This window comes from Spermophilus citellus (genome assembly GCF_964194105.1).
Source record: "Spermophilus citellus genome assembly, chromosome: 1".
NCBI lineage: Eukaryota > Metazoa > Chordata > Mammalia > Rodentia > Sciuridae > Spermophilus > Spermophilus citellus.
Window position 1 is genome coordinate 244671235 of NC_138182.1, and position 21298 is coordinate 244692532.

Below are 21298 nucleotides of genomic sequence, written 5' to 3' on the forward strand. Positions count from 1 at the left end.
CCTTTTTCTTTTCTTTTTTTTTTAATTAGAGCTTTACCTACTAGTTGGGTTCACCCCAATAAGCTCATATGAATGAAATTCAATTTTAGTTCATAACCTCCTCCCCCTTTTCCCTTCTTTATTTTGCTTATCTACTTATTAATATTTGACTGGTTCTTTTTATTTATGCATAAAGGTGAAATTTCCTGTAGTATGTATGTGGGTTTTTAAGGGATTCTTTCCTCACTGCCTCCCCTAACCCATCCCTCCCCTCTGCCTCTCAATCTCCTTTTGCATTACTAATCTTCCCTTTATGTTATTCTATCCTTCCCTCCCCCTTTCCTTTATTTTGCTTCTGTTCCTTTTTTTCTTCCGCACATGAGAGAAAATATTAGACCTTTGAGATTCGGAATCAACCTGGGTTGATTCCATAATTTATCCACTGTGAATTGTGCTTTTATAAACATTAAGGTGGCTAATTTGCTGTGGTATGTGATGTTAGATCTTTTGGGAAAATATCATGGGGTGTGATAGCTGGGTCATGTGGTATAGTTTTTTGAGGAATGTCCATACTGCTTTCCAGAGTGGTTACAAGGTACAAGTTTACCTTTTTCCTCACAAGCTCACCAGTATTTATCATTGCTCATATTCTTGATCACGGCCATTCTGACTAGAGTGAGAGGAAGTGTTAGTGTAGTTTTGATTTGCGTATCTTTGATTGTTAGAAATGTTGAACATTTTTTCATATATTTGTTGGCCATTTGTTTCTTCTATTAAGAAATTTCTGTTTAGTTCTTTTGCCCATTTGTTGATGGGGTTAGTTTTTTTTTTTTTTGGTGTTAAGTTTTTTGAATTCTAGACATATTCTAGATATTAACCACCTATCTGAGGAATAGCTGGCTAAGATTTTCTCCCATGTTGAAGGCTCTTTTCACACTCTTAATCATTTCCTTTTGCTGTGCAGAAGCTTTTTAGTTTAATGACAACCCACTTACTGATTCTTGGTTTTATTTCTTACACATTGGGGGGGGGGGTCGTCTTGTTAAGGAAGACTGTATGATGGAGTGTTGACTGTGTTTTCCTCCAGTAGTTATAAAGTTCCAGGTCTAAGTCTTTGACTCATTTTGATTTCAGTTTTGTATAGGATGAGAGATAGGGGTCTAGTTTCATTTTTCTGCATACAGCTATCCAGTTTTCCCAGCATCATTTGTTATGAAGGCTGTCTCTTCTGCAAAATATATTTTTGGTACCTTTGTCAAATGTCCAACAGCCGTAGACATATAGGTTTGTCTCTGTGTCTTCTATTCTGTTCCACTGGTCCTTCTAGCTATTTTGATGCCAATACCATATTATTCTTGTTACTACAGCTCTGTAGTGTAATTTCAGATCAAGTACTGTGATACCTCCTGCTTTGCTTTTCTTGCTTAGTATTGCTTTGGCTATTCTGGCTCTCTTATTCTTCCAAAAGAATTTAACAATTGTTTTTCTAATTCTGTGAAGAATACTATTGGTATTTTGATGGGGATTGTGTTGAATCTACATATTGCTTTTGGTAATATGGCCATTTTGACAATATTAATTCTATCTATCAAAAAAAATGGGATATTTTTCCATCTTTTAAAAAAAACATTTAAAAAATTTTTTAGTTGTTGACGGATCTTTATTTTATTTATATGCAGTCCTGAGAATCAAACCCAGTACCTCACACATGCTAGGAAGCACTCTACCACTGAGCTATAGTCCCAGCCCTATTTTTCCATCTTTTAAGAAATTAATCTCTTTCTTCAGTGTTCTGTAATTTTCATTGTAGAGCTCTTTTAGTTCCTTAGTTAGATTAATTCCCAAGTATTTGAGTCATTTGTTGTTGTTTTTTTAATAAAGAATTTCTTTTTTTTAGTTGTAGATGGACACAATACCTTTATTTTATTTATTTCTTTATGTAGTGATGAGGATCGAACCCAATGCTTCACACATATTAGGTGAGTGCTCTACCACTGAGCCACAACCCCAGTCCCAGTCATTTGCTTTTTGAAATAATGCTACAAGAATATCCTTTTTACTGCCTCATTTTGCAGTCTCAATTCCACTAAGTGAGAAACCTATGTCAGTAGATGTAAGAACTTAAAATATTGACAATTGAGGGGCCAGATTTGGAAGGCTTCTTAGGGGTAAGAGATGCAAAATGTGTCTTGTAGTCACGTAAGAGATCACAATTCACAAAAAGCTAGAAAAAGAATGTTTTAAAACTATGAACTAAATGTATTATTCTATTAAGCCAAAGGACAGAAACTCTTGACATCTACTTTACAATAAACATATAACACTATGGGAGAGTTACAAATATGGAACATTTGAACCTAAGGAACTTAAGACCTAGTTTGTGAGAAAGAAAGACAAATGTATTGATGAAAAGCAGTTTGTAATAAAAGCCGGAAAAGCATGAGAAAGGAATTATAACTTTAATGGAGGAAGGTAAACCTGCACACATTAAAACATTATAGTTCAAGAGGAGAGACTATCAGAAAGAAGAGTTTTTACTTCAAAATTGTTTTTCTAAATTCACTATTCGTAATGGCTGTAAGAGTGCTTCTACTGAGTAGAAATTACAACTACCTTAAAAAACTAATCTATTACCACTTCAAACTATCAGAATGGCTAAAGTAAAACAATACAGACAACAGTAAGTTTTAATCAAGATGTGGACAACATGGAACTCTCATAAATTGCTGGATAACAAAAATGATGCAGCCACTTTGGAAAAGTTTGGAAGGTTCTCTCAAAAATATACCTAGTTTCCACAGGATCCCATAATTCTACCCAATTCCACTTAAAAGAGATAAAAAAAAAAACACAGGTTCACAAAGAAGTTTGTACAAGAGGCTCATAGTACCATTATTTAAAATAACCAAGGTGGGATAAAATCAAATGTCCACGAACAGATGAATGGGTGAACAAAACATGGTATATCCATACAATGAAATATTACTTAGCTATAAAAGGAATAAAGTATCAATTCATGTTAAAATATAGATGAACCTTGAAGGTAATATGCTAGGTGAAAGAAAGCAGACACAAAGGACACATATTATGTAATTTAATTTATATTAAATGTCTGGAATAGGCAGTATACTTGTGGTTGCCAGGGTTTGAAGGGTGAGAAAACGAAGAGTGACTGCTATTGGATATGTTTGTTTTGTGGTGAAGAAAATGTTCTGAATTGGTGTTGTGAATGTAGTAAAAAACAAAGAAACAAAAAAACAAAAATCCACTGAATTGGGACACTTTAAAAGGGTGAGTATTGTGCTGTTTAAAAAACCTCATCCATTAAACACAGAACTATACTATAATGACTTTATTTTGATTTGCTATTGAGAGCTGATAGGTTTGAAAGTTGATAATTTAAAAGCGAGCCAGAAATTCCACTTTACCTGATCAGACCAATAGGACAAGGAAATGAAAACCACATTTACTTAATAAAGTACACAGAATTCTATCATAAAAATGAAGTTTCTGCCATACCTGTGCTTTTTTTTCACAAAGTGTGTACACAGTTTCCAAATTTGGATCATTGTGAAGTGGATGAGAATACATCCGATGCTCAAAAGCCTCTACTTTCTGAATGACTTTTTTCAAACCTTGATCTTGAATGCCCATATCATCAATAGGATCTAATAAAGGAACACCATCAGGAAAACGCTTCTGAACTTCCTGAAACAAAATATAATATGTAAAATTCATTTTCTCTTAAAGACAATTAATAACAGTAAACTCAGTCAATACTTCCTTTTATCTTTTTTCTATATGCACATAGACATAAAAAAAGATGCTACATATATTTTTTCTCAGTTAAACTGGAAGGCATTTTCCAATTGCAATGGTTTTTGAAACTCCTTTTTAACTGCTATGCTATGAGTTACTGATAAAGGGAAATATTATTATAAGTCTCTAATAAATCTAGTATCGCATAGGTCAATAGAATAGGATACGTTACAACTTACTGATCTAATAAGGCCATCATCAATATTAGATTGTTGTAAAATAATTCTGTATTTAACATCTCTTATGTGCAAATTGTTTTGAATTTTCCAGAATTTTCTTTGGAGTTGATTCCTAGACAGGGCACTACTGAATTAGAAAACAGAAACTTTTAAAGTGTCTGGAATCCTTTAAATACTAACTTTTTAAAAATAATGAGATAAAAATGAGATGAAGTAGGGGCTGGGGATATAGCTTAGTTGGTAGACTACTTCCCTTGCTTGCACAAGGCCCTGGGTTGAATCCTCAACACCAGGGGGTCGGGGGAGAGAGAGATGAAGTGAAGTTACTAACAAAGATAATGTCAAAAGCTGAAATGTGTTTCTGTGGACAAAGCACAGTGATCTATAAGACAAAAGGACAAGAATGCAATTTGCCAAACAAAAATTCATTTCAATTTAAGTTTAAATTTAGCAGAAAAACTGACCTAATGCAGATGCACAAAGAAATCATGTTTTCAGAATGACTGCATTATTTATGTCAACTTAATAATGACTAACGTATATTTCTCTTCATAACTAAACCACTGTTTTGAAAATATTAGAAAAAAAGATTTCAGCAGGACATTATACTTGATGAGCTTGTAAAATTCATTTATCTATCATCAGCCTAGTTAGGAGAGTTTTAAACTCTTTGGGAACTTTTAAAGTCTTCCAGAACGTTCATTTATTTCAGGAAATCCCCCTATGAACCATAGCTTAAAAATTCCTATGTTAACCCAAAATCATTCTATTTATTTATTTTTGTTTTCTCAGATTCCTGTACAGAGCCCTCAATGTATAGTAAATGCTACTTAATTGTTTATTGACAAAATAACTTTGAAACCTTCCTTTTTCTAGGGGAAAATTAAATTATTTCACCCATTTATTAACTATATTAAAAAATGGCTAAAAGTCCTAGCACATGATTTTATACATAACACTTTTTTTACAGTCTGAGCTTATAGTTATTTTCATTCCTAATGAACAAAGCAAATCATATTTAGTACAAAACAGTAATGCACTTTGCTGACAAATTCAAAGAAAGCACAAGTCTACATGTATATCTATCTGCTGTAGTCATTTTATGAAAATAACTGCCACTACTGGTACTCTTTATAGTTTTTTCTGAAAGGACTACATTTAAAAGCATTTCAGTTGCCTCTTTATGAATTCTACTTATATAAAATTTCTAGTTAAGTTATAAAATGAACATGCATACCTGTATTGATTTTAAAACACTTTGTCTATTGTCCACTGGCCGAAGGTCCTTAGGAATGTAAAGCCTGACACTGCTAATAGCAGACAGGAGATGTACCAAAACTGGAACAACCTATAAATAAAAACACAATTAATATTACACATTTTCAAAACCTGTCATTTCTTAAACCTGGATTCATCAAAGGCAGGCATATTTATGGTATGTCACAGGTATAAGTAGTAACAGCTCTCTACCCCTTATATCTTAGTAGATCGTAAGTAAAAAGTAAAACCTAACTGAATGTGGTGGTGTACACCTATAATCACAGCTACCTGGGAGGCTAAAGCAGGAGGTTCTTGAGTTCAAACCCAGCCTCAGCAACTTAATGAGACTGGAGGCAACTCAGTGAGTCCCTGTTTCTAATAAATATTAAAAATAGGGGGAGGGGAATGTGGCTCAGCAGTTAAGTGCCCCTGAGTTCATAAAATAAAAATTAAAAAAACAAAACCTACTTCAAATCTTTAAACAGGCAAGTAAATGGTATACACAAATAAAAGATCAATATAGAATCCATAGTTTACTCATTTTTAAAGTTTACTCATTTTTATGTTCTCAGTATATGACACTTTTTGAACTCAAAAAAAGTACTGTAGAAGAAAGACTCACTATAGAAGAAAGACTCCTATTAAATCAGAGTCAAAATGCCCAAGTAAGATGGATCAAGGTCTAGATGGACTGAAATGAAGATTACAAAAAAAAAATATTTCAAACAGAGCAAATAGCGTATCATTAAGATATAATCTTCAAGAACATGTATCTACAAATGTCCATGTTTTTTCCAGCCAAGAATGTCTTTACCATCAATATATCATTTTACATTCTTACAATGCTCTTAAATTTAGAAGGTCCCTGGGTTCTAAAGTAAATACTGTCTGGGTTTAAATTTCACTTTCAGCTGTGTGACCTTGAACAAGTTATATAACTTTTCTATGCTTCAATTTCCTCAACCATAAAAATAAGGATAAAATTATATCTCATTAAACTGTTTTGAGTATAAAAATCGAACAATGTACATGAAATACTGAGCATAAATTATTTAGTGCAACAAATTCCATGAAATGTCAACAAATCTGTAAATAACAGTGTTAAAAATAGTAGAGACCATATACTTAAATGTGAAAAATAAAAGGTAGGCTATATTTATTCCATGTTAATAAGTGACATGAGACTGAAACTGGAGAGACTACACATACATTGTTTAAAGAGAACAACTACTGTTGCCAGGGAGGAATGTAGTACTAATATTTCTAAAGCTTTCATTTTTAAAGCATTATTTTGAAGTCCCAATCTTTAAAATTTCATTACTAATTTACATTTTTCTTATTTCCCAGCTTCTAAAAAAATAGTTTTTCCTACATCATCAGCTAATTTTCTATTTGAAAACAACTGAACAATTCCATGAATTACTCATTGCATTTTCTCAACAATTTCCCAGCTAGATTTTTCAAACTGTTAATAGGTTTCCAACTACTAACAATGCTTTCTCTCTCTCTCCCTGATTAAGTTTAGGGGTTTTGTTTCGAGTAAAAGGGGATTTATTTCTTCTTGCCTTCTTTTTTCCTCCTCTTCTTTTAAAAATAATTTGAAAATAAGCTGCACTTAATATCACTTCATTTCACCAACATGCATGTTTTAATTAAGACCATACACCTTTTTTTAATATTTATTTTTTAGTTGGACACAATACCTTTATTTTATTTATTTATTTATTTTTATGCGGTGCTGAGGACTGAACCCAAGGCCTCAAACGTAATAGGCAAGCGCTCTACTGGTAAGCCACAACCTCAGCCCCAAGATCATGCATCTTTTATGAACAAGTGTATTACCTTGTATAGCCACATATTATAAGATCCTAAAAATTTAATAGTAAAATAACATAACCTAATATATAGTCTAATTCAAATTTCCCCAATTGGCCCAGGTGACTTTATTACTACTAGTATGACTACTACAATTTTAGATCCAAAGTCAAACCAAGGGTCAAATATTTCATTTAGTTGTCATATCTCTTTAGTTCTCTACCTTTTTTTGTTCTCTTATGGTACTGACATTTTCATATAAATCCAAAATTACAGAAAAGTACTATTAAGGGGAGATATAATGTTGACATAATGATATCATCTAATTTATAGTTCATGTTAAGATTTCATCCACTTTCCTAAAAATGTCTTTTATACTAACTTCCCTTTTCCACACCACTCCATGGGTCCAAACTAGGATCATACTCTGACTTTGGTTGTACTACTTCCTTTTTCTCTTTTAATAGACAACCATTTTTCAGTGTCTCTCAAGACCCTAATACTTGGAAATACATTAGTTAATTTATAGAATGGCACTCAAATTTGGGTTTGTCTAATCATAAGGAATCATCAAATTCAGGTTATGAAATTTTGGAATCCTTTTTGTTCTTTTCCAACCATCAGTCAACATTTTTGGATTAATTACCTTAGAAGCATACCCTGAAATAAATGGAATTTTAAAAAATGCTACAGTACAGAGAAAAGATTTGTCCAGGGTTCAGTGAAGGGGTTTCCTATAGAGATTATTTATTAAACATAACTGAATCATGATTATTAAGAATTGCAAAGTTTCTGGTATTACTAAGTAAAAAAGGCAAAGCAGCTAAGCTTAACAATGTGGACCTGGGGCTGGGGATGTGGCTCAAGCGGTAGCGCGCTCGCCCGGCATGCGTGCGGCCTGGGTTCGATCCTCAGCACCACATACAAACAAAGATGTTGTGTCCACTGAGAACTAAAAAATAAATATTAAAAAATTCTCTCTCTCTTAAAAAAAAAAAAAAAAAGTGGACCTAACAAAGAGAAGCAGTAAATAATTTTAACCTAAAATACTACCTCCAATGCATTAGTCATGGCTGCCTGGACCACTTCCTTGAAAAACTTTCAGTGTAAAAGCGCGCTATGACTTATTAGCAACATCCATCAGGAGAAAGACTGGTGGGATGAGTGCCATGTATTTACTATTTCAAGTTGCAGTTACTTCTAAGGTACATTTGGGCATAATGAATGTGTACCAAATTGTAGGATTTTAGTTTCTTTTGTAACTAGATGGTAAATAGGTAAAATAAATTCTTGGGGGAAAAGTTATACAAACTTTTTTTGTCCATGGAAGTCTGGAGAACAAGTTAGAAAAAAAATGAATAAGACTAGGGATGTGGCTCAGTGATAAGAGTGCTTGCCTAGCATGCATGAGGCCCTGGGTTATATCCCCAGCACTGCAAAAAATTGAACAAATAAAAAAAACTTTGTTAGGGTATGGATGTGAAGTGTCCCCCAAAAGCTTACATGAAATAATGCATGACAATCAGAGGAAAAATAATTGGTTGTCATAGTCTTAACTCCATCAGTGAATTAATCCTCTGACAGGGGTTAACGGGGTGATAATTGACTTGGTCCACTGTGGCTGGAGGAGGTGGAAATCAGAGTGTGACTTTGGTGTACATATTTGTATCTGGAGAGTAGACTCCCTCTCTGTTTCTTGATCACCATGATGTGAGCTGCTTCCCTCCACCACACACTTCTCCATGATATTCAGCCTCATCTTGAGCCCTGAGAAATGGAGCTGGCCTTTTATGGATTAAGACCTCTAAAACTGTGAGCACTCAAATAAATTTTTCCTCCTCTACAATTTTTCTGGTCAGAACCTTTAGTCACAGCAGCAAAAAAGCTGACTAAAACAATATCTAAATGTTGCTGGGCTGGGGCTGTAGCTCTGCAGTAGAGCACTTGTCTGGCATATGCAAGCCTTTGTTCAAACCCCAGTGCCACCAGGAAAAAAAAAAAAAAAAAAAAGAAAAAAAGGAGAGAGATTAAAGGCTGGATAGTATTCAGAAATACAAACAAACTTCTAAATCACCACTTAAAAATGTTTAATAATAGTATTTTTTAAAAGCCTACCAACTTGGGCTGGGAATGTAGCTCAGTGATAGAGTGTTTGCCTAGTACACATGAGGCCCTGCGTTTTATATTCATCATGGCACTGATTAATTTTAATTAATTAATAAAAACACAAATACTAAATACTGCCAATTCCAAATACCAAATTGATTTATTAATCCAAAGAAGCAGTCTATGATGCTGCAGCTGCAGATTTTACTTTCTAGAAACCAAGCTTATTAGAACATATAATTTCCTAAATGACTTAGCCAACACACTACATACTTTAATAAGCAACGTTTGAAAACAACAAAATTTGACCATGATATTAGATTTCAAGGAGATACTTGCAATCTATGATAAAATATTTTGCAAAAAATTATTTTATTTATACCAATATGAAAATAAAAAACATTCAGGAAATACAGGCATCTCATGTGGTGAGTCAAATGTCTTAAATTTAATAAAAGCATGAGTAAATTAAATTATTTTAACTAGGGTTGGAGTTGTGGCTCAAGTGATAGAGTGTTCGCCTAGCAAATGTGAAGCACTAGGTTCAATCCTCAGCACCACATAAAAATAAAACAAAGATATTGTGTCCACCTAAAACTAAAAAATATATTTTTAAAAAGTTATTTTAACTTAGAAAACTTGGGAAGAAATTTCTCATTATTGAAACATTATTTCAACCATTATTGCCATAAGAATGAAATACACATCACAAATGGATTCAAACTGTAAAATCAGTCACAAGTGATAATGACAAATATTCACAGCTCTCATAAAATGCAGCTTTGTGTGAAACTTAAATTATTAATTTGTCTTTATCTTTATTACTATTACTATTACCTGGTCATAATTTAATAAAATAAATAACTAAAATCTCATTAATCATCCTCATGATTAGAGGCTCTAATTATGTATGCCAAAATACCTTAATAAGCCTTCTAATTTAGAAATCATGACACTATGCTCATTATAATCACATTTTAAAACTCCAGTGATAAAAAAATAATTCACAAAGTATTTGAAGCCTAAGAAAGTACAAACCTGCATCTCTCCTTTCTCATCAGGTTTAGCTGGTTTTGCAGCCTCAGTAGCTGAATTTTTCAAGCTCTCTTTGCTACAGCGCAGAAGTACTTCTACTACATATAAGGGATCCAGTTCACCAGAATTAGGCTAGGAAAAGAGGATAAAGAAAGTTCATTAATTCTTGAAAAATGGACCCAAAATTTCTGAGTTCCATGTATACAGGATCTGTTTTCTCAGCATTTAGCATTATGACTGTCACACATTGTGCAATAAATGATTATTTCATAAAATGAAGGTTGTTTTAGCATTCTTCAACATGTGCCACTGGATGAGAAAACACAGCAACAACTTGGTACTTATGAATTCTAATTTAATAGTAAGACCACTGTGACATAAAATGCAAAAATTGGAAAAATAAATTAAAATGATCAGTATCAGAAAATAAAAAAATATTATCCAAGTCACCAAAATAATAAAATATCCAAGTCACCCTAATTAAACAAGCAAAATAGATAAAGCAGATTTTACTATTCAGTGTACTAGCACTTCTATAATGTGATTTCATATCATTTTACAAAGTCGTCTTCTTTTTTTTTTTTTTTTCCTGGTACCAGATATTAAACCCAGGGGTGCTTAACCACTGAGCCACATTCCCAGCCCTTTTTAATATTTTACTTATAGACAGGGTCTTGCTGAGTAGCTCAGAGCCTTGAAAGGTGGCTCTGAACTCATAATCCTTCTGCACCATCCTCCTAGCTGCTGGGATTATTGGTGTGTGCCACCATGCCTGGCTTTTTGTTTTTTTATATCTCTAGATCTCAGGACTAATCACATCTTTTGTACTATGATAATTTGTTTGGTAATTTCAAACAGTAATAGATCTTTTTTGTTACAGTAAAGAATTCCTCCTTGCCAGGCATGGTGGTGCATACCTGTAATCCCAATGGCTCAAAAGGCTGAGGCACGAGGATTCTGAGTTCAAAGCTAGCCTCAGCAAAAGCGAGGTGCTAAGCAACTCAGTGAGACCCTGTCTCTAAATAAAATACAAAATAGGACTAAGGATGTGGCTCAGTGGTCAAGTGCCCCTGAGTTCAATCCCCCCCCCCAAAAAAGAATTACTCCTTACTCTTTAGTAAAATATTCAAATAATCTCTTTTTGCATGAAATATATAAAAGGAAAATTACTTTGGTTGAAGGGGAACATGGCAAAGACTTGGCTTCTACCCAAGACATTACAAAATAAAAATCTGTCAATAAATGAAAATGAATCTGTATCTACAAACTATTTCAGCAAAAAACTAACAAATATTTAACAAAAGTAAAACATACTTGCAAACACAAACCATAAACACAATTAGAATTTTCAGATTTACAAAAAAAAAAATAAAAAAAAAAAAACATAAACTCCGGGGCTGGGATTGTGGCTTAGTGGTAGTATGCTTGCCTAGCATGTGTGAGGCACTAAGTTCAATTCTCAGCACCACATATAAACAAACAAATAAAGGCCCATCAATAAATAATAAAAATAATAATAAAAAAAAATAAACTCCATTTTCCAATCCAAAAGGAAAACAAGCTAGTTTTTTCCCAGCATCAACTTTTTCAAAAGGAGATTATTTAAGAAGTTTCAACACATAACTCAGCTTGATTTAGACAAGAACAAAAATAGATGTATTTATGATTTAGATAATCTGTCTGCAAAGATCATACAGCCTAGTAGTTTAGAAATCAATTTTATAAACAATGAGCTAAACAAAGTTATGACCAACTGTCAACTCTTCTTCAGAAGCCAAAGATTATAAAGCATCTCAGTGATTGTCATGTTCCCTTTTCAGAGGGTGAAATGAACCTTAGAGGTTCTAAGTAAGTTGTATTGTATAGTTTGAAGAATGAATTAACTCCAAAGTGTTAGGGAACATATGATATCTGGATAAAAGAAAACTGTTAAGACTTAGGAGCAATCTTTAATGTTTCTAGATAACTAGAACTGTTATAGACAATTCTTTAGATTTTAATAAATTAAGTATTCTCCATCTATAGAACAATCACATAGATAACTGAAACATATCATACATGATCATCTGCCTTCATATAGCTACCACTTAAAACAACATTATGCAAATATCCTCAAGTGTTACTAAGGTTGAAGACACTTGAAAGCTTTCTTAATTATAACACTAAATAAAAATTTGCTACTGAAAATATTTACTAAGATTATAAAATTTTTCTCACCTAACATGCTGTAAGATGGATCAACATCATCTTTCACATAATAAAAAACAGCTATTGTGTTGTTTAAGTTTTCCAATAATTGTCAGACCTTAAATTTTTTTAAAATTTTGTTCATATGTTCTATTTTAATCATAATTGAATTTACGTTTTCCTAACTTCTCTTCGTTCTTTTTAAAATGTGACTAATTTCTTTCTATAAATTGAAATTACCATATTAAAGTGTAATTTTGATAATTCTAAACCTGTAGAACATAAAAAATGTGAAATGTTCAAAGTTAAATTTGTATTTCCTTAAAATGAATCAAACTATTCAACTGTGTATATTTTTCTCCATTGATGTCAAAATCTATTGGCCACAAAAATATTTAGATTAGTGTTTTTTACCTAATTCTAAAATTAATACACTTCACATTTTTAGTGAAAAGACAAATACAAGTGGCTCAATAGAAAAATTACTTACCAATTTAAACAGAAAAAAATGAATGTATTCCACTCTAATCTTCTTTCTACTTCTACCTAAAAGAACTCTCATTGAGTAGTACAACTTTTATACATGGATTAAGGATCAATGGAGGTAAATAATTTTTAAAAACTCTGGCTATAGTGTGTCTACACATAATTATATTAGTTAAAACTTTTCTCTCCCAAAAAATATAAAATCTTAGGGGTTGGGGTTGTGGCTCAGGAGTATAGCGCTTGCCTAGTGCGTGCGTAGCACTGAGTTTGATCCTCAGTATCACATAAAAGTAAAATAAAGGTTTTGTGTCCAACTAAAAAAAATTTTTTAAAAATATATAAAATCTTAGATTTACTAAAGTACTGGCTACAGTAATGTAAAAAGCTCTGCAAATTCACTTCCTAGCAAAATTGGAGAAAATTTGAAAAACCAACCATTTAATGTCCCTGGAAGTGTTCTTAGAGAATATATATGTCAAACAAGAAACATCCTATCAAGAAAATCTGCTAAGGAGCTGGGGTTATGGCTCAGTGGCAGAGCACTTGCCTAGCATGTGTGAGGCACTGGGTTCGATTCTCAGCACCACACATTAAAAATAAATAAATAAATAAAGGTCCACTGACAACTAAAAAATATTTTTTTAAAAAAGGAAGTCTGGGGCTGGGGATGTGGCTCAAGCGGTAGCACGCTCTCCTGGTATGCGTGCGGCCCGGGTTCAATCCTCAGCACCACATACAAACAAAGATGTTGTGTCCGCCGAAAACTAAAAAATAAATATTAAAAAATTATCTCTCTAAAAAAAAAAAAAAAAAAAAAGGAAGTCTGCTAAAATTCAGAGAGAACAACAGATCCCTACTCTCTCCTTCTCTCACTCTTCCCATGCTTGAAGCAGAAACTCTAGACTGGTGAATCCAAAAATACAGGAGAGTTCCCTCTCCCCACAGTACTCAGGTGAATGCCATTTCTGATCTTGTTCCCAATTACTTGTTGCTGAGGCTAAGTTCTGGGCAAGAGAGGCTGAAGAGCAGGGATCTTTTCTTCAGCATCCGTTGGTCAGCCAAAGGTTCCATTCTTGGATGTGGTGCTGCTGAGAATTAAGGGTCTCAACAGCCTTTCCCTTGCCTTATAAGGTACTGGGTTTCATGTTGGGAGAAGTAAGCTGGGAAGATTTGAGGTTATTGCAACCATCCTCAACCCAGCCCTCAGCTCCTAAAAGCAAGTTTGTTACTCATATCAAAGTGAGACAATGCCCTCACTCCCAGCTTTAGATCTTTGGCTCTAGAGATTTTTTTCCAAGGAAGAATGGCAATCCCTCAAATAGGCAGCTATACTTTCCCAAAGAAATATTTGGAAAGTTCAAGCATAAGGGAACTAAAAAATGGTGGAAATAGTAAGGAAAAGAACTCAAAGACCTATATATTTATGAGAGCTATAAACTAAATTGTAAGCTTTCTACTTTGCAGAATAAACCTAGTTTCTTTCTTTCTCTCTCCCTTTCCCTCCCCGCTGCCTCTCTAGGCTATGTTCCCCCTACTTACCCAGAAGCCAACATAAAAGGTTTAATGATGGTGGTGTCTGTGTGTGTGTGTGTGTGTCTCTCTCTCTCTCTCTCTCTCTCTCTCTCTCTCTCTCTCGGCTATGTTCCCCCTACTCACCCAGAAGCAACCTAAAAGGTTTAATGATGGTGGTGTAAAGGAGGCAAGTGGGATACAAGAGACTTCACTCAAATAATTTAGATAGGCACAAAACAAATCAAGGGAGAAGGATACCCAGACTTACAATACTATCTAAAATGTCCAATTTCCAATAAAATAGTGAAATGTACAAAGAAACAGGCAATTATTATCTATGACCCATGTACCAAGAATATATAGAGGCATATAAGAAACTGGATGTTTGATAAACTGTATGAGGGAACATAAAAGGTATAACAATGTGGTGTTGAATGGAAAATATCAATGAAGAGATAAATTATAAATTATAAAAAAAGATTCAGAAGGAAATTCTAGAATTTTAGAGTATAACTGAAATGAAAAAAAAAAACTTTTTTTCACTAGAGGGGCCCAATGATAGATCTGAACTGGCAGCAGAAATCACTAGTAAACTTAAAGACAGATGGATAGAGATTATTCAATTCAAAGAAAAGGGAATAATTAAAATAATGAACTTAGTCTATGTCATAGAAATGTGGGACACCAATAAACTCAAAACTATACATATAAGGAGGGTTTGGAGAGAAAGGAAGAGAAAAAAATTTCTCAAAATAATGGTTGAAAACTGCCCAAACTTACAGGGGGAAAAATATTTAATCTACATATAATTTTCTCTACCTTAGGATAAATGCAAAGAAGTACACAGCAGAGTTTTATACTTAGAAATTTACCACAGTAAAAATGAAGAAAGACAAACCATGAGGAGAAAATCTTGAAAGCAGCACAACACTTACAATACTCCAGCAAGATGAACAGAAACTTCTCAGCAGAAATAATGGAATACAGAAAGCAGTGGGTTGGCATATCAAAGGAAAAAACAAAAAAAACCCCGAATTATAAAATACAACTGTTAACTGAGAATTCTTCAGAAAAATTTCCAAAATTAAGGCCAAATAAAAACATTTCCAGATAAACAAAAACAGAGAATTTGTTGCTAGCAGACCTGCTTCAAAAGAAATACTAAATAAAGTTCTTCAGTCTGAGAGCAAATGACACCAGACATTTATATGAATTCCCCCCGACACAAACAGAGAGAGGTAATAATGAGTTTTCCTTTTAAGTTATTGAAGAAGCAATGTAAAAACAGTATGTATATACTGTTTTATTAAGCTATAATATATCAAAATGCAGTGTATTTAGCAGCACAAAAGAGGTGGTGGGAACAAAGCTCTTCTGGGATAAACCAGTAACTTCGGATGACTCAAATCCATAAGAAACCAAGAAATGATAAATGTTAGTATAACTATAGTTACAAAAATAATTTTTCTCTTCTCTCTTCTAAAAGCTTTAAGCTTCTTCAAAGCCATTAAAACTGCTGGGGGTTATAGCTCAGTGGTAAAGTAGGTGCTTCTTATGCACAAGGCCCTGTGTTGGATTTCCAACACCAAAAATACTGAAAAGCTGTAAATTATACTAAGGAAATAATTATAACAATGCATTTATAGATATGTGTTACAACAATACCATAAAAAGAGGAAAAATGGTAAAATGCTTGCCTAAAATATATGAGTCTCTGGGTTTGATCCCTACCACTGCAAAAAAAAAAAAAAAAAAAAAAAAAGAAAGAAAGAAACAAGAGGGAGGGAGGGGGAGAAGGAGGAGGAGGAGAATCTAAGCGGGTAAAGAGATGGGAAAATGAGGTAGAGATAAATAGAAATCATGTTTCTATATCTCACTGGAAATAACTTGGTACAAATCTAAGGCCTATTGATGTAATTTACAATGTATATGGAAAAACCTAGCAATCACTAGGAAATACATTGGGAAAAGAAATTAGACTGCTACAATGCAAAATATTCATTTAATGCAAAAAAGGAAAAACAGAAGAAATAAGACATGAGACTCAGAAAATAAAACACAAAATGGCAGATATGAACTCAACTATTCCTTTTTAAATGTGAATGGGTTAAACAACCCCCAAAAATAGACTTTTAGGTTTGATAAAAACACAAGATCACACTATATTCTGTATATAGGAGCAGAGAACACATCAAATTTACTGATATGAAAATGACAGAAAATAAAAGAAAGGAAAAGATATATCATGCAAAAGTCAACCATTCAAATGTATATGCTATATCAAACATGAACAACACCCTAAACTAATTAGACTTAAGAGACATTTCTATAATATCCCACCCCACATAGCAGAATATCCATTCTACTCAACTACACACAGAAAACCTGAAGGATAGAACATTATGTTAGACCATTAAACGAACCTGTATCCATTCAAAATGAATGAAACAATGCCAAGTATGTTCTTGATAAAAATGGAAAGAAATTTTTTAAAAAATTTGGAGAATTCACTAATATATGGAAATTTACACACTCCTAACTAATCAAGAGGTCAAAGAATAAATTAAGAGGGAAATTAGAAAATACCTAGAGATAAACTGAAAACCTTTGCTCAAAGAGAGGACTGAAATTATTAGAATCAGAAGTGAAAGTGGAGATATTATGAACAACCTTACAGAAATAAAATGGATTATAAAGCAATATTTTAATTGTATATGAATAAATTACATAATCAAGATGAAAAAGACTAAATTCCTAACAAGATACAAACTTCTAAATGTTACTGAATAATGTTACAGATAATCTGAATATGTCATATCCGGGAAACAAATACCCACAAAGAACTAGTCTAGGGCTAGGTGGCTTCACTGCCAAATTCAATTAAATATTTAAAGATTAAATATCAATTCTTAAAAAATTCTTCTAAAATATTTATAGAAGGAGAGAGACACTTCCTAAACTCATTTAATGACACTGACATTACCTCATTGATAAGACAGATACCACAAGAAAGCTTCAGACTAGTATCTCATTTTTCTTTTCCTTTTTCATGGAGCTGGTGATTGAACCCAGGGCTTAACATATGTTAGTTAAGCACTGTATTACTAAGTTACACCCTCAGCCCAAGGCCCGTATCTCTTAGGAGCAATTCTCAAAAACAAACTTGCAAACTGGACCCTGCAATATACAAAATAAATAACATGCACAACAAAGCGGGATTTATTACAGGAATCCAAAATTGGTTTAACATCTGAAAATCAATTAAAGTAATATGTCACATCAGAATAGAAAACAGAATAAAAAAATCCACATGATCATCTTAATAGGCACATAAGCTATAATGGACAAAATTCAACACTCTTTTGAGATAAAAACACCCAATAAGCCAGAAAAAAAGGGAACTTGCTGAATTTGATGAAAGGCCCCTACAAAAAAACAAGAGCAACATCACATTTAACATTTTCCCCCTAACATTAGGATATCACTTCTATTAACATTTTGCTAAAATGTCTAATTAGGGGAATTAGGCAAGAAGATGTAATAATAGGCATCCAGATTGAAAAGGAAGAAGTGTATCATGTAGGCAACATGATTCAATATATAGGAAATCCTAAATATTCCACTAAAGTATTAGAAATAAAATATTGCTGAAAGAAACTTAAGACTGGGCTGGGGCTATAGCTCAGTGGCAGAGTGCTTGCCTAGCATGTGTGAGGCACTGGGTTCGATTCTCGGCACCACATATAAATAAATAAAGGTCCATCAACAATTAATAAAATATTAAAAAAAAAGAAATTTAAGGGGCTGGGGATGTGGCTCAAGTGGTAGCGCGCTCGCCTGGCATGCATGCGGCCCGGGTTCGATCCTCAGCACCACATACCAGCAAAGATGTTGTGTCCGCCCCCCAAAAAAATAAATAAATAAATATTAAAAAAAAAAGAAATTTAAGACCTAAATAAACAGAAAAATATGCTGTGTTCATGAATTAGAAGGTTTAATATTTTTAAGATGGCAATAAAACAATTCTGAAAGAGTAGAAAAAGTGCTGGCTTGAGGACTGGACATCCAGATCAATGAGAAAGAATTGCATGTCCAAAAATAAACCCATGAGTCTACCATAAACAGAGTTTTGTTAAGGGTGCCAAAATGATTCAAATGAGGAAGAACTTTCACCTATGGTGCTAGGAGAAGAATAAATTTGCACCCTTATCACACAACATACATAAAAATTAATTCAAAAAGGATCAAAGACCTAAATGTAAGAGTTAAAACTATAAAATACTTAGAAGAAAATAGGTAAATCTTCAAGACCTTGATATTGGTAGTGGTCTCGATAACACCAAAAACATTAGCAACAAAAGAAAAAAAGCAAAACTAGATTCCATTAAATTAAAAACTTTTATACTATAAAGAGCTCTATCAAGAGAGTGAAGACAACCCACAAAACAGACAATGTTTGGAACTATACACCTGTGGGTGGCTTCTTCTGCTGTTGCCTCTGCCATCATAAACTCAGTGGGGCTCTCAGTCCCAGGGCAGAAGCCAGATTGTTTCCCTTGCAGGCACAGGGTAAAGGACTGGAGGGCAATGTGGGGGCACCACCAGCCCTGCCTTATACCCCCAACCCTGCCAGCAACATCATGGAGCAGCTCAAGAGTGAGGACCTGTTTGACAGCTTCTGCTGGGACAGCCTGGCAATCAAAGACAGGATTTCTTCTCAGGGGGTAGACTCAAAACTAAACTAGATATTCAGACCACAATCTAAAAAGCAATTCCTGAGTTTCTGATGACCCAGAAAAAATCAGCTATGCTGGAACCCTCTCCTTAGAGTGAAAGCCAGGACCCTCCAGCCCCATCCCAGGACGTGTCCAAAGAATATTCCTGACACCTTTTGAAAACTCCACTGAATTAACGGCAAGGAAGTAGATCCCTGATCTATAAGAGCATAATTTCAATTGGCAGGGAAGGGCCAGTGAATTCAAAATTTTTACCTTGACTGTGGAGTAATGTCCAAGGACCATAGAACAGGGAACAAGACTGACAGTGGAAAAGTTGTCCCTGTGTGCCCCTTGCATTGGACTGACACTTGATCAGCATGACCAAGGGTATGATACCCAATACACACTACAGAGTATAAACACTACAGTCACCAGGGTGGGCCTGAAATAACATTTTATTTCAACATGGACACTACACATACATTTCAGGGTTTGTGCTCCAGGATAAACAGAAGCTGCAATAAAAGAAAAACCAATTCCAAAGGTGACTGAAAGAATAAGAATAGTAAATGTAAGCAGGGATTAGGTATTTGACAGTGCTTATCCAATACTGTTTCTCAAAGTTAGAAACTAGAATGTACAAGTCATTAGCATCAGATAAGCTAAAAGTTGGTTGTGACCCTCTTGTACATAATTCTTTTAACCACTGTCCTTCCCCTTTTCAGAGGTGACAAAACATGGAAGCCTGGAGTGAACACAAAAGCTAAGACATTAAGCATAGGAAAAACATTTGTGGGTTCCCTGTATAGGGCTTCATTCTGTCCTCCAAAGATTAGTGACTCTTGGATGAGTTTGTTGTGTTCTCAGTTCATGTTTTAGAAAAGTGAGCAATCAATAAAGTTTTTTAAATAAAATTACTTGATACTCTAACAAAAAAAGAAATCATGCACCTGATAAAATTATAAATAGTCTATACATAAAGAACTCATATAACTCAATAAAATGGCACATAACTCTAACTTGAAAACAGAAAAAGGATCTGAAACATTTTTCTCCAAAGTATAAACAAATGACCAATAAGAAGCTGAAAAGATCTCGGACATCATTAGTTATCAGGAAAATATAAAGTCAAAACCATAATGAAATACCATTACATACCAAACAGAATTTAAAAAGTCACATAGTAAGTGTAGTAAGACTGCTGAGAAATCTAAACCATCATACATTGCTGATGGGAATGTAAAATGGTACAACTACTTTAGAAAACAATCTGGCAGTTCCTCAACCACTTACCCCATACAGTTTCCAAAGAACCCAGTAATTCCACTCCTAGGTATATACCCAAGAGAAATTAAAACCTATGTTCACTAAAAACCTGTAAACAAATGTTTACATGAGTATTATTCATAACAGCCAAGAGGTATAAACAACCTAAATGTCAGTGGACAGATAAATGGATAACAAAATAAGGTATATCCTTATATACTGGAATATTATCTAGCCATAAAACAGAATGAAATACTGATAAGCCTTGAAACCATTATACTGTCAAAAAAGCTTGTCACAAGGCTACATATTATATAAAATTTATTTCATGATACTTCCAGAATAGACAAATCTATGCAGATAGAAAACAGACAAACAGTAGTATGGGGCTGAGGAAAAGTGAGGGATAAAAAAGTTTCCTTCCGATGTGATGAAATGCTTTAAAATTAACTATGGGGTATAAAATTTAAATTATTCAAAACATTAATTCCTTAAGGTAAGAGTTTATTACTTCTCCTCTTAGGGTAAATTTATATTTAGATGATCTTCATGAGTCTTAAAAAACATTTCAATAACAACAATATATATGAAATTTTACTCAAAGGAAATTGGTTTACCTTAACATTTGACTTTTTTGAGAAATTCACCACTACACCCCAGCCAAAATCATCTCCTTCATTCTTTACCTGAAAGACAGCAAAAAATAATAATGTTTACATCAAAAAAAGACAATTGTAGTCTTCCAGGTCTTATATTATAGGCTAATAAAACTTGAATTTCCTAATATTTGTTAAAAATCACTGCTAAATTTCAGGAACAAGACATTAATACTACAGGGGGGAAAAAAGTCAATGGCAAATTTCATAGACCCTAGAATAGCAATAACAGGAAATGTCTCAGTTGGCAAACAAATGCTAAAAATGTCAGTGTATTTCA

The 21298-nt window shown here is 33.5% G+C and overlaps 1 protein-coding gene across 4 annotated transcripts in view; it reads right to left on the bottom strand.

Annotated features, from left to right (window-relative positions):
• The window catches only part of MTREX (Mtr4 exosome RNA helicase), a 100947-nt gene that overhangs the window by 26138 nt on the left and 53511 nt on the right, over positions 1-21298 (bottom strand). For all 4 annotated transcript variants that reach the window (XM_081306665.1, XM_081306664.1, XM_081306666.1 and 1 more), the window contains 4 exons: positions 20980-21048; positions 10197-10325; positions 5215-5325; positions 3499-3687 (listed from right to left, as the gene is read on the bottom strand). In XM_081306665.1, coding sequence (XP_081162791.1) covers positions 3499-3687; positions 5215-5325; positions 10197-10325; positions 20980-21048 — 498 coding nt within the window. The remainder of the gene's footprint in view (positions 1-3498; positions 3688-5214; positions 5326-10196; positions 10326-20979; positions 21049-21298) is intronic.